The 14,172-nt window shown below is 41.9% G+C and overlaps 1 protein-coding gene across 3 annotated transcripts in view; it reads right to left on the reverse strand.

Annotated features, from left to right (window-relative positions):
- The window catches only part of sema6a (sema domain, transmembrane domain (TM), and cytoplasmic domain, (semaphorin) 6A), a 104,490-nt gene that overhangs the window by 54,605 nt on the left and 35,713 nt on the right, over positions 1 to 14,172 (reverse strand). For all 3 annotated transcript variants that reach the window (XM_046034372.1, XM_046034370.1, XM_046034371.1), the window contains exons 2-3: positions 5,566 to 5,724; positions 4,665 to 4,782 (exon numbers count right to left, since the gene is read on the reverse strand). In XM_046034372.1, coding sequence (XP_045890328.1) covers positions 4,665 to 4,782; positions 5,566 to 5,665 — 218 coding nt within the window. In that variant the 5' untranslated portion in view covers positions 5,666 to 5,724. The remainder of the gene's footprint in view (positions 1 to 4,664; positions 4,783 to 5,565; positions 5,725 to 14,172) is intronic.

Raw genomic sequence — 14,172 nt, forward strand, 5'->3', positions numbered from 1 at the left:
AGGAATGGCGACTATGCCCTGCATGTGGAGAGTCCTGGGGCATACTCGCTAGGCAGGCTATACAGTAACACATTCACGTACGCACACATACACACACACGCACAATTATATATGGACTGTCTCGATCACTGTCCTCAAACCTTACTCTAATCTCAAAGGGAACCTGGGTTTAAGCCTCTTCTTTTATCCATTAAAATAACATTGGAACTTGGTAATACCGCTGAAAAGAAGTCTAACAAGGTGAGAAACACGAGCAGTCAGATAATCATGTTTGTTATCATAAAACCCCATGTTAGCCGAACACATTTTCAAAAGCAAAGGCAATAGGAAAGATTATTACCCAAACTTTCTGTGGTAAAAATAGTTGAGACCGACCTCCTTGTTCACCTTCAAACTGCTGTACTTGCCGTAGCTGTGCATGCACACAGTTTTCTTGGATAATGAGCGGTTATCTTGGGTTCGCTCACCTTCAGATAAAAGCGGTTGACTTGTTTACAACCCGTCTGACTACTCGACTCTCGCCCTGTCAAACTTTGCGTATATGCAGCCGTGACACCAGATCTCAGCAGTTACTTTGGTGGGTACAATGTTGTCCTTGCTGATCCATTCTTTCTTTCTGCCAAATTTAAAATAAAATCCTTTTAGGTCATAATTGTAAACTAAATCCTAAAAATCAAAGCAGTTTGAAAAAAGTGACAGCTATTGAAATTCTCTATACCTTCTCTATACAAGCTGCAGTACAGTAGGGACCTCCCTAGAGATGTTATTCTCCTGTTAATGGACAAAATATAGTCACCCATGTCCATCACTGGGTACCTCCTTGCCTCCCTGCCGATTTGGGAATATCATTGACCTTAAGCTACATGACCATATACCTAGCCCATCTATGTATAGGTTCCCACATGATCTGTATGTGTATGTATATACTTGTCTTATGTCTATCCTTTTCTTTTTAACCCTATTTTTTTGTTTCAAACCAATCTTATTTTATTATAATGTGTTTACAACCCTGATGAATGCCACAAGCCTAAACATGTTTGTCTTTCAATAAAGTTGTTCTTTACACTTTAAACTTTTTGAAGGTCTAAAACTCAAAGTAGTTCTCACAAAGGTAGTGGAACACCCAAGAACACACACACACACACACACACACACACACACTAATTCTATTGGCATCCTCAGGACTGACAATGAGTTTGATATCCCCAAGGCAAATAAGTATAAGCCTGAGAATGAAGATTAGAGTTTGAATATGTCTGTATGATTGCTATTTGGCAAGTGGCTTCAATTAAACCCATTGATTGAACACATACATACTGTACACCATGGAGAGGGGTGACATGACATGGCTTGTTACATACACATACACACCATTAGCCATGCATATACCCTGACACACACTCGTGCACACTGGGATATTTTCCAGAGATCACAATGATAAATCTCCCATTGCACTGTGATGAATTCCCTCTGAATGCTGAACATGGTGTAGCCTGACCATGAAATATGGACTGCTGGGATAGGAATCCTCCTGCGTCCATCTCTCGCTGCATCAAGAACAGTTTATTGCTTTTACTGAACGTGACTCTGCTGCTAAACACCTAATACACACATGGCAGCAGGTACACATAAACCAGTGAACTTGTACATGAAGAACTTTTTATGTTCATTACCTGTACTTTAATATACATCATGTCTCAGTTTATCATGGATAACGTACCGCTGATTGCCACATTCAAAAATGTATGAAACAGCAGCTGCACATAGGCCAATTTGGTACAAGGTTAAATCGCATGTTCATCAATGACTTCACAAACAAACACCTCTTGCTATGATTCATAACATAACACCCAGCTATTTTTTCTGTGCGGAGCATGCATCTGTATGTCCCCTGTTAAGAGCAGATATTTGAGGAAAAGTCAGACAAATCTGCATTATACTGAGTCCAATGCTTGTCTTGTTAAAACTGGAAAGAGGCTTTTTGATAGCCTGCAAATGAAAAGACAAAAGTCTGATATTGTATAAGGCTGTACAGTCCATCTGGATAATGCACCTGGTGGTAACTGAGCCATGGAATAAGATTCAGAATATTAAGGGACTAATCAAGGCATGTACTGAATTCAAAATCAACATTCAAATGATAATTAATGATATTTTACACACATTGGAAAAGCCATATGACCTCATCAAGAGAGGCCATTTTCCTCAATATCTGCCCACACATTATGGCTCAAAAGAATCTCTGATTCTACCAAATCAATACATTTCATTCAAGACTCAAACCCGAGGAAGAATTATCAATCACTGCATCTGTTGCTGAGTTCCTCCGTTGCCAAAGACTTTTAGCCACTTTTATCTATTTACAATTTCATCAGTTGCTATGTTTGTTTGCATCTCATTGCTTAAAAATCTTGTGATTTTAGTGCCAACGCCAAAACAGGAGCCAAAGGGATTTAATATACTGAGCAACCATTCAAAAAACAGCCTGAAACAGTGTTGAGCTTTGGACTGTGTTCACAGTGGCCATCTGCAAGCTGCTGCGCACCAAGAACTGAGGCTCGCTGGTCTAGAGGCATGATGGCAAAGCTGTGTGATGCTGGCCCCAGAATAAACAAGTCATTTGACTGGACAACCGTCAAGAAAGCATCTATTGATGTCGCCTAGTTTTTCTTCAGCAGCATTGTTCGTTGTTTGATAGCTTGAGTCTTGCTGGGTTGACTGTTGGCTAGCTTTCACATTGATTTCTGAAGTGATGATTGTCTCTGCTGTTTGTCTTAAACTGCTTGTCATTCAATTTCTACATGTCTTGATCGATTTCTTGCTAGTGTCGATGGATCTTTGTGCGTGGTCCGTCATTTGTGTGTCCATGTAATCGACTCCAACATTCTTCTCTGTGTCAGGATCAATGGCGGTCATCCGGCTGGGTCTAATCTGGGGCAGACATTCCAGTTATTCAGGGGTCACATAACTCGGCCATGTGTCAGAATTCCCGTCTGCTTTAAGCAAGTATGCAAGTGTGGGATCGACGCACCAGGTGACCTCGCACTTGCCCACACAAACACACGAGCAATCCACTGCACACATGATCACAGGCTGTAGTGCCCGCGCCCACTGCCACACCCACACATGTTTGCCATCCCGAAAGTATCTCCATATGCACACATACATTACGGCCACATATCACAAGAAATCACTTTTAAATCCATGCGACAACTGGTCCACATACTAAAATGGGCAACACACACCTTCCTTCTAACACACACACTGATGTACACACGCCTCCAATAAACCCTCATTTCCCTGCCCTTCCCCTCAGGCCCCTGCCACCCCATGTGGAGCAGGTGGGTGACAGGCAGACCAAAGTCTCTGGCGCCCCACCACATAGACACATACACACGCATACACACGCTCTCTCTCTTTCGCTCTGTTTCCTTCCCCACTCTCCACACACCTCCTCTTAATGACCAGAGATATGTTAAAAAGCTCTGCCACTTAAAGCAGCAGCCTCTCCCAGCCACTTAATTTGACATGCTTGGGAGGAAAACAAAGGAAGACCCCTATTGTGGCTTTTAATAGTATCCAATCAAGCCTGCCACTCAATTAGCCATGGATGGCACAGAACAAATGAATAAAGATCCATTTTATTAAGACCTATACTGCACAGTCAAGACTGCATTGAAGGTAAACCTGAATGTCGTTTCTTTGGACCAGATTGTTTTCACAGGTTGCTCACTTTGCCATGAGGTGAAGCAACATTTTGAAAATACTGATGACAAGAGACAAGAAGAAATCAATAACAGTTTTCTCCATGGCTCCAGATGGTGTAATTGAGCTATATTATCTTTGAAAGTTGAGTAACACAAAAATAAAGATACACAGGTGAAAAACACATTGACCCATAGGCAAAAAGCAATAAAGACAGGTGACAGACAGAAAAAAAACAGCCAGGCAGACAAGCAAAGACTTTTACAGATCAATGTGCCAGGGCACCTGGGCTGCCAACAAACAAAGTATTTGTTCTGTATTACTGTTTATTATCAGCACAGAATGTGCAGTAAGGCTGATAAGATAGTGCATTTAGACCCTAAATGTAGATTATATCAAGTAAAACAAAATTCGAAATTCTTTTCTTTGATATTAAGGTTGAAATAATCTGTAGTGTGTCTGCCAGGATGTTTAACCAAAACAGAGCACAAGTCATCAGGGACATCGTACGAGGTAAAAGGGGTTTGGGCAGATGGCGAGCCCAAAATAGAAAACAACAAAGAGGTAATGGAAGAAATAGTCCAGAGTGCAAAGTGATTTAAAGTCTCAGCAGTTTGCTCTGAATTACTCCCTCTTGATTCCCAAAACTTTAAAAGAAAATAGCACAACGGGTGCTATCAGTTTGATAGCCCAGCCGCTGTGGAGCTCTCAGCCCTCAGCAATTATTGAGTTATGTTCACAATCTTTAACTTGAACAACAATGGGTGGGAATCATTCATAGCTGAAATTCAAATAGCAATTGTAATTTAAGAGCGAATTATAAAGGATTCAATATGTCTTCCCCAGTTTATTTAATCCTAATCCTAAAGGTTTGCACTTTCATCCTTCCCTTTCTGAAACAGTACACACTCCTAGGTGTGGAAATGTCCAAATCTGACCAAATAGCTATTATCACTCACCTTGCAGCGATGTATAACGTCTTGTTCATGATCATGATGAGCTGGATGTCCAGTTTGTGACGCTGGGTGTTGTTCCTGCCAGGTTTGTGGCCTACAAACGCTGGATACTGCTTTGTGTCTGCAAGACAACAAAAGGTGATCAGTATTTACATTTGGATTTTAATGAATTCCACAGCTTTTATCAAGTGTCTCATGGGTTTCAGGTCAAATGTCAACCCACGTGTCTCAGCTGGATGAGAAAATGCCACCACAGTTGTTGGTTGAGCTCCTCCTGCAACCATAAATTGTAGGCTAAAAATGTGCTGCACCATACCATGCAATTGTTCTATTGTTAGTGGCTTTGGATGAAAGCGCTTGGTTTGAACAAACACTCTGATAAAGGAGCAGGTTTATGTGAGGCTGGCTGGCTTCTGTTTCAGCTCTCCTGGCCAGTAGCGTTAGGCCCAGAGAGACTAGGATGGGACAGGACAGAGGGAGAAACACAGAGGAAACAATGACCGTATCGTTATAGCCTGCAACGGCGTTTACACTATCACACACAACATTAGGAGCCCAACAGAAAAATAGCAGATTATCCTTTGATGTGGGGTGGGCTCCGTTTCAAATGCTGCTTTAAGTCCTTCATTTTAGTGTGTGTGGAGGGCCTATCCTTGGGCACCACATTACACTCCATGACTTCAAAATGCATTCAGTGGAGGGGGAAGGTGGGGGTTGCAGAGGAAGCAAGGGTTGAGAGGGATGTGGAGAAGAAAAAGGGATAGAAAGAGATACTGTGAGGGGGGTTTGCGAAGTGGAAGACAAACGGGAGAGGGAAAAAAGCAGTGTGAGAGCAAGTGAGGACTTGTTATGAGAGGAAGGACAGTGCACAAGAAGAGAAAGAAAGAAAGAAACAAATACTTACAGTTGCCGTGTGAGATGCTAATAGGCTCGCTGTCTTCAGGGAAGCCCGCCCCGGCTATTTGCAGTAGCGTGAAGTAGAGTAACAAGGCCTCTGACCTCATGGTCGCACCAACACTGCCGCCGCCGCTGCTGCTGCTGGTCCTCTCAGATTTGCCTCAGCCTTGTACAAAGAGAGACAGAAGTGGTAGTTGAGGAGGAGAAGGAAGGGATGGAGAGCGATGAAGGTAAAGAGACGGGGAATGAGGCATGAGGAAGAAAAGACAGAAAAAAACAAAGTTTGTCAAACAAATCTGTCTTCACCTGACTGCCTCCTCAATTACTTTCCCTCCTCGGTTTCTGCATTCTTTGTGCGAAACAAACACAGAAGCCGAGGGGGAGCAAGGACAGGCAGAAAAAGAAAGGAGTTAGCCAAACAAATTCAAGTCCACCTGAATTAGCTGTTTGTGCATTTTGCACGGCCCATTGCAATCTGTCAGAGATATATTTATATATCATTTTCGATGACTCAAGTGAGCCGTGTTGCAAGCGAAACAGAATTAATTGGATTAGGGTGGTAATATGCGTCATAGATCGATGTCAGGCAGAGAAGATCTCTCTCTCTCTCTCTCTCTCTCTCTCTCTCTCTCTCTCTCTCTCTCTCTCTCTCTGTGTGTGACAGGGTCTTAGTGAAGTGGGAGAGCTCTTGTTGAGATTAGCCTGCTGTAAAGTATCAGCAGTACCTGGAGATGGGGCGGGATGGCATGGCAAGTACCTAATTTCCCACTTGTCAGTCTCCTACAAGGGTAGCAATCCCACATTCCAACTCCTACAGGCTGATGACTACCACGGGCTAAACTGGTGCATCGGTATAGCTATTAAACACTCCAGTTTACCACAGCATTGGTTTAAGAGCCACCTGCAGGCTTGTACTTTCCATTCTTTCCTCTTCACCTCATTTCTCATTCCACTTGGTCTTCTTAAATGCCAACTGTTGACTCTGTATTTTCACTCAATAAGCGTGACTACTGCCCATTTCCTGCATGTTTTTTTTTCTTGATTACCTTTAAATCCTGGAAAACACACTCAACAAGCACATTTTCCACTGTAATGTATATGTGGCCACTGAAGTGGATTTTATAGCAAATGCCCTTAATTAAGTTGATCTAATGTCTTCATTGAACAAACCATGGCAACAGATCTTTTTCTACTGCAGTTTGTGGCAACAAATTACACTCATAAATCATCCAAGACAATTATTGCGTCTGTAATCTAATCAAGAATAAAGCATTTAATTTGCATAAAACACGTTTTTCTTTTTTTCTCAGTTGAAGCTGCAGGGGTGAGATGTTGCCGGGTAGATAGAGTAGGGGATGCTTCAGGGATGAAGAATTGAATAAAATAGTCGATTTCATTTGCTCCAGTCTGATAAAAGTTGTTTATCCCACGCTGTATTTTCATTCGCTATTGTCCAGGGGGAGGAAGGAGAGGGAAAGGGGGGGGGGGGGATTACTTTCTCTTTTCTTTGTCATGTCTCTCTCTCCCTCTCTCCCTCTCTCTGTCTCTCTACCTCTCTCCCTCTCTCTTTCTTTCTCCATGCTTCTGTGAATCTCATTCAGGAGAGGAATGAAAACACTATTCACTGGGAGACTCACTTTAACACTGAGGAGAATACCAATACTAAAGCCTGGATACGACCTTGATCTCACAAGGTCCCTGCATTCTCACTCCGTGGCCTACACCTCTTATCCATAGACTGGTTTTTTTGTACCACGCTTTATATTTTATGAAGAAAAACACTAAAATGGATTTTCCCTCACCCTCACCTTTATCATACAGCGAAGGCTGACTATAGTTGCGCTATGCATTCCAACTTTGTAAATACAAATTAGTTTTTTCGTCTCTCTGTACAGTACATTAAACCTCTGCAGAGGACTGAAATGTGTTTTCTCCTGAACCTTGACCCGGAAGTCCTCCAGTAATTTGACTGATTGATGAGCAGGAAGTGGCAGAAGGCAGAGAGGTTAGCCTGTAGGGAGCTAGCACACTGAATGACAGATGGAGGTTGTATTGAGCAAGAAAACAAGATGTTGTCTGGCTAGTAAGTATAATAAATGGTAATTGTTCTGTAATGATATTTTAGATGGGAATCAAATGTGAACAAGAGTTATTGTTCATTGAAATTAATCTCTTGGGATTAATCATACTCCAGACATTTATCTTGCTCGTGCTGAGGGCGTGTCCTCTATCTATATCAATTGGGTGTAATAGAGTGCTAAAACTGTTATTCAAACCATCTCACACTGCCTCCTGTAATACAGAAAATAAATTAAGCTGAAAATGACTTTAGTGAAACCTCTAAGCCTTCCAGTGGCCCTTTCGTTACCAGCTGCCACACATGAGAAACAGGAGTGTGCAAATTGCTTCTTTTTGTGTGACAGTGTGTATGTGTGTGTTAAATCCTTATCGTTACTTTTGTACAGCACTGTAGACATCTGTTTAAACACACGCACACACACACTAAGAACATCAGGATCCAGGAATCAAGGCTTAAACATGTGCTCAAACTTCAACAATAAATTACCTTCTACCAAAAACCACACATGCGCAGGTGGAAGTGTGTGGATTTCCTTTCTTGTAAAAGCTCTCCTTGAAAAGCATCCGAAATGAAGACATAAAGAGTAACAGTGGAGCCCTGCGCCTCTTCCTCAGGCATTTAATAGATAATAACGTTTTGAGAACCATAGCTGCTATTCCTTTACACCCCCTGCACACTCTCAGTGATAAAGTAGCTACTTGTGTGTGTACATAAGTGTGCGTGCGTTCGAGTAAAGCCGAAAAGGGGAGAGTTAATCAAGCTGGATGCTGGCAGGAGGCCACCAGCAGGTAATAAAAACACAAGGACCCCCCAGAATCTCTCTACATACCCCGCCATCTTATGAATAACTCTACACACATGTGCACACACACACTCAGTCACCTTGTACCCTTGCAAATGCCACAGAAAACTTGAGGAAAACACACATAAACTCAAACTATACTGGTTATAAACAAATAATTAAAGCGGACAGACAACCTCATTCACACTTCGCCACTTTCTCTCCCCAGACTGAGCACCCCCTTGGTGGCAGCTGCCCCAAACTGAATTAGCTTTAACAATAAACATATTATCAGGACTAATGATGTTATTGCTGCTGTTGCATCAACATGTTAACTACGGATGCTCGGAGCTTAAACATACATGCAATAACACCCATTTACTGGAGCGACAAGGTCAGCCACGGTGGACTTCAGGTGAGGAAAAGGAAGGAAATGTTACCCATCATTTAGTCATCCATTTAGTTTTTCCGCCTGGTTACGTGCACAAACAAACACAAAAAGCACAAGTTCATATGCACATAATCAAGCTTGATTGGGCAGATTTTCCCATATACATGCACATGCACAAACAAACACACAACTAATCTTGAGAAGGTTCCAGCCATTCATCTCCTGAAACTCCCCACTGTGCCAGCCATCAGCCTGAGCAATGAAGTGAGAGACTGCCATTTAATTACATCAGAGCAAACCTGTTGATGATAAACTGATGCTCCTGAATGTGTTTAGAAACTGTCCTCCCAAGAAAAACGACAGCATAAGTAATTTCAGCAAATGTCCAAAAACCACATATGTTTAAGTTCATATGGTTAAGCTTTAAGTGACAAATCCTCCATCGATCCTTGTCTGTCAGAAGAAAAGGAGGACGCAGTTTGGCATTGTTACAGAGCCACAAAGTCCACAGAGGGAGGTGGTCGGGAAGGATGGATGGATGGGTCTACAAAAAGTCAGTCTTTAACCTGTTCTAACCCTAACCAAAGTTGTTTTGTGAATAAACCTAACCATAACCAGAGTGGTTTCAGTTCAAATAACAGGTTTATTTTTGAAATAGATTTGGCACTGAAAACTTATGTAGTCTCGTCGATAGTGGCGTGGCATCATACAACACTTATAAGGGCTTATATTTTTGTTTATATTTGTTTTCTTCACTGCTTGTTTCATGGCCCTCAGTCTCTACTCGAGTCCTCGACACATACCCTGAATGGCTGCAAAGTATATAAATGGCTTTACATTGCACAGCAGCTGTATAGAACAGCTGACCTGATAGTATGTTCAGTCTTCAGACAATGCTGCATCACGTCTCATGTGATTAAATTGTGCGGTAGTGAACGATGTTGTCCAACATGTCAACGTCATTGCCGAGAATCACAGAGACTGCAGTTGGATTTTTGATCAAGTCTAGAGGAAGGGTTCCATATGAAGGTTTTAAAGTAGCAGCTTCTTCTAAATGCCGTCTGACAGCTTTGATGCGAGTGCAGCCTGTTTGTGTTTATATTTGGCAGTCTGTCCGCAGAATGGTGGTGAAGGGTTTACAGATGACAGGAACACCAAATAGAAGAGGTAGCTAACTGGCAATGCGCTGTGACGTGTCTGTAATTGTGGCCAGTCACCACGTTTGGAGGAGGTGCAGCTATTTGTCCCTTTAATTAGAATTTTGTCATAGATGATGCAAGCAGAATATACCGTACAGTGTTTAGGGGTTTTTTGCATCAGTTCAGGAATTTTGTGTAGTAGTAAAAGTGTTGGTTTAACCAAAATATGAGGAAACATATTTGTTCCTGTCACTCATGATTATTTACAGACATTACAGACTTTCTTTAGAAGATAGTAGTTCTAAAGAAAACTGTTCACAGCACGTTCTGTGGATTATCCAGCCATTGTTTATGGCAAGAGTATTTTTGTAATCCTGTGAGCAAGTCACCTGCATTGTGTTTATGACCCATTGGACATGAATAAAAGTAGTAAAAAGGATGTCTGCGAAAGAAATGTAGTGTGTTGCCTTTCCAGTTGCTTTTCATGGTTGCTGGAACTGAATAAAAGCTTAAGTGATTTTACAGGCTGATAAGTGACAGCGGGGAAATTCCAGCAACTTCAGACATTTCTGCTGGGTGACAATCTCACACACACAAAAGCAGAAACAGAGCTTATACATCCATGTGAACGGAACACCCACAAGACCGCACCTCACTAAAACTGTACACTTTTACTACACAGTAACATAAATACCATATAGCTGAAGTTTTAGACCACTGTACATAGTAACACCTATTCACAGGCAGGCCAGAGGAAATGGTGTTTTGGGTGAGGTGTGAAAGCAGGAGAGAAGACAACCAAGCAGAGAACGTTGGAAAGACAGCCCGGAGAGAGTAATGCATTGATCCACCATATGGGGATAGAAAATGGAACACATCCAACCACCTAGGGCTCTCAAATGGGGAGGATACTCTGGCAGGTGTTTACACTTGTCAGCCCTGGCCAGATAAATCAGAGAGAAAAGACAGGAGGAAGCTGTCTGCTTGAACCCAGGAGGCCATGATAAGAGGAGAGAATGGAGAGGGAGCGAAAGTGAGGGAACTAACTGTCTTTTTGAGAACACAAGCAAAACTAGCATCCAATATCAGCATACAAATAGAGACACACACACTCCCACAAATAATACTTGAGCTATCAAAAAGCATACTGGTGTTTTCCTTTTTCCTTCCCTCTCTTAGATGTTGCTTTCAAATGAATATCTGTATGGAGGTAATCCATCATGGTTTGATAATTAAAAGACAATGAAGTGGACATGAATGAGGCACCCTGTCGCTGTAGGCCCTTCATTGAAACAGAAGCCCAAATACAAGAATGTCTCTGTAAAGAGGTGAAGGATTGATTCTGGAAGCGGGCCAAAGACGACTCAAAAAGACGAGAGGGAAAAGAGAGGGAACGAGATATAGGAACAGCGAGAGAACAGAGGCAAAGTGCCAACTTTGGAACAACACTAACCTAACAAAGACATTCAGTGACTGGAGATAAGCTGCTATCTTTATAACTCTGCCTCTGTGATCTAAAAGCCATTAGGCCTGGACATGCTGCTGTGCTTCTTAGTCATTCAAAATAATCATCTGTCGCAAAGCAATGGATATCCTTTTTGGGGATGTATTGAGGACACAAACATTACCACAGATTTTAAAAATTAATATGAAACAGAGAGCAGAGGAGAAGAAAGGAAAGCAAAGCAAATCAAGGGAAAGGAAAGGAAAGTCAAAGATAGCAGAGCAGAGAGGGGAAAAGGAGGGGAAGTTGGTGGGTGTTTGCTGTCTGAGAATGATCCAAAGTAAACTGACATCACACCAACCCTGCCACCAGCAGAAATCAACTGAGGAGAAAGATGAGAGGAGATAACCACCTACAACTCACTACATTGTTTTTAAAAGTAGGTCAAGAACTTGTTATGCTACTGGGGCTGAGATGAGCTCCCAAACTTACAATGGAAAACCTCTAACAGCTGAAGGCGTTTGATTAGCTTAAAACCTTACCAAAAAGGTTTTAAAATATGGATACTCGACACAAAAAAAAAAAAACTGCAAAATATTACTGATTACGACCCATAGCCTATCTCTGCAAATGACAATGCCAGTAAGTCAGTCAGTCAGTCTGTAAATCCAGATTTTGTGATAAATACGAGGTAAATTGTCATGACATTTTATGCAGAGATTTGGGATTCCCAGAGGATGAACACTACTGACTTTGGTTAACCTCTGACTTTTCGTTCCTTCCTTCACCAAGATGAGCTTGACATTTTTTCTTTTGTAGTGAAATGTTTGGACATTCGCTGAAAAGATTTCCATGAAATTTGGTCCAAACATTCATGTTCCCCTCAAGATAATTTGTAATCCCTTTGGTGATCCCTTAACTTTCTATCTAGTGACATCATCATGTCAATATCTTGATTTGTCCAATGGTTTATGACTAAATACCTGCTACACTAATGACCATCAGCCTCAGCTGTACCTTGTGTTTAGTGCTAATTAGCAAATGTTAGCATGCTGACACTCTAAATTAAGATGGTAAACATGGAAAACCTTATACCTGCTAAACATCAGCATGTTAGGATTGTCTTTGTGAGCACATTAGCATTTAGCACTGCAGTGCCTAAGTACAGCCTTAGTCCTGTTTACTCTTTGTCTGTCAGGCCCACATAGCCATATGTGCCCTCAGTACCTCACAGACCTAATGAAAACATTTATTATGGTATCACCATAATTCTTCCCTTTCTCTACTCTCTACCTCCTAATTCTCTTTTCCCTTCTCTTTATCTCCTTGAGAATGGTAGTAAAGAAGAAAAAGGTGAGAGTGGTGCAGGCAGCTCCTTTGCTTTGTCTGGAAAAAGCATTTATGAATTAAAACAAGCGTGCACTCGGTGACACACATACAGCCACGCACACAAATGCAAAGCCCAACTCACATCACACACACACAACTGGTGCTTAACAGATTGACCCCAAAAAAAAGAACGAGGTTATGCATTTAAATATCAAAACCTTTTCCAGGCCTGTCAATCATCGCTTGCGATGATACAAGCGGGGAACTTAATCAATCTGGAAGCAGCTGATACAGAGCTGTGTGGGCAAAGCAGAGAAAATTACTGCTGATAAGGACAGGCTTGGTAGCACATGGCCTTCTCGCTCTCTCTTTTGATTCAATTATCTCTTTGGTCTGATGCTACTGCGCCTGCCTTTCTGATTGTTTGACATCACCGTGTTTATCCTTTTTCCCTTTATATATACACATCGTAACATAAGGCCGCACTTTTGTCAATCCATACCGTCGCTGGTAATTTTGAGTTAAGATCATCTGTCTAGTGCTGAGTTTGACCCTGGTCAAATGAGGAGAAGGAGCTGAATGATACAAACTGAGACTTAGTTTTTCTCCTGAGGTGCAGCAGAGAAGAAATACCAGTAAAAACTGTCACTGAACTAAATGCTACATTAACTCCACAGAGAGAGAAATGTTAGAATGACTGAAGCACAGCTCCCTGTGGAGCAGCAATGGGGGTGTTGAAACTGTCACAAGACATAATGCACATTTTACTTGGAAGCTCACACTACGAAGGCCAACTGTGGGGTGCCTTCAGGCGATGCTGCGCCATGTCATGCTATGCTCAGTCATGATACAGACCTGGGACTTCCAGCCTGCAAGGTTGGTGAGTCAAGTAATGCCTTAAAGTAGGATAGAAAACATCTGACAATATGTTTAGAAATGTGCATCCGATACAACAGGAGCAGATGCAGGTGCAAATAAGACTTCAAGGAATGGGTTAAGCACATCCTCTTCAGGCTACCGTCCTCAGTAAACATCAGCTAAGCCATCAGCTGGGAGAAGCATAACAGAGAAATTCATTCCTGTGGGTCTCTGGTTAAGTATTTCCAAATCCAAAATGCATGAGCCCTAAAATGACTTTTTATGTAATTTCTGGAAGGGGGAAGAAAACTGGTTCACTAACGGGAACAGGGACAAGCTTGATAGACTTGCAGCAATTCATGCAGTTCTTTGAGTCATAACAGAAATTAGTTTGAATTTAGAGGAGTATGGGAGAAGTAGCAGAGGGATACTGTGTTCCTGGGGTAGTTTTCCCACAAATAAAAGAGGATGAGCAATCAATAAAACAATAGCTGCTAGCCCAAGAGCTGGATAGTTACAAACCCTTTTCCTCGACAGGCCGAGACTGTAAATGAGAAAAGTCTCAAAGTCGATATTCAACGGCAGCTCACTA

This window comes from Micropterus dolomieu, linkage group LG21 (genome assembly GCF_021292245.1).
Source record: "Micropterus dolomieu isolate WLL.071019.BEF.003 ecotype Adirondacks linkage group LG21, ASM2129224v1, whole genome shotgun sequence".
Taxonomy (NCBI): domain Eukaryota; kingdom Metazoa; phylum Chordata; class Actinopteri; order Centrarchiformes; family Centrarchidae; genus Micropterus; species Micropterus dolomieu.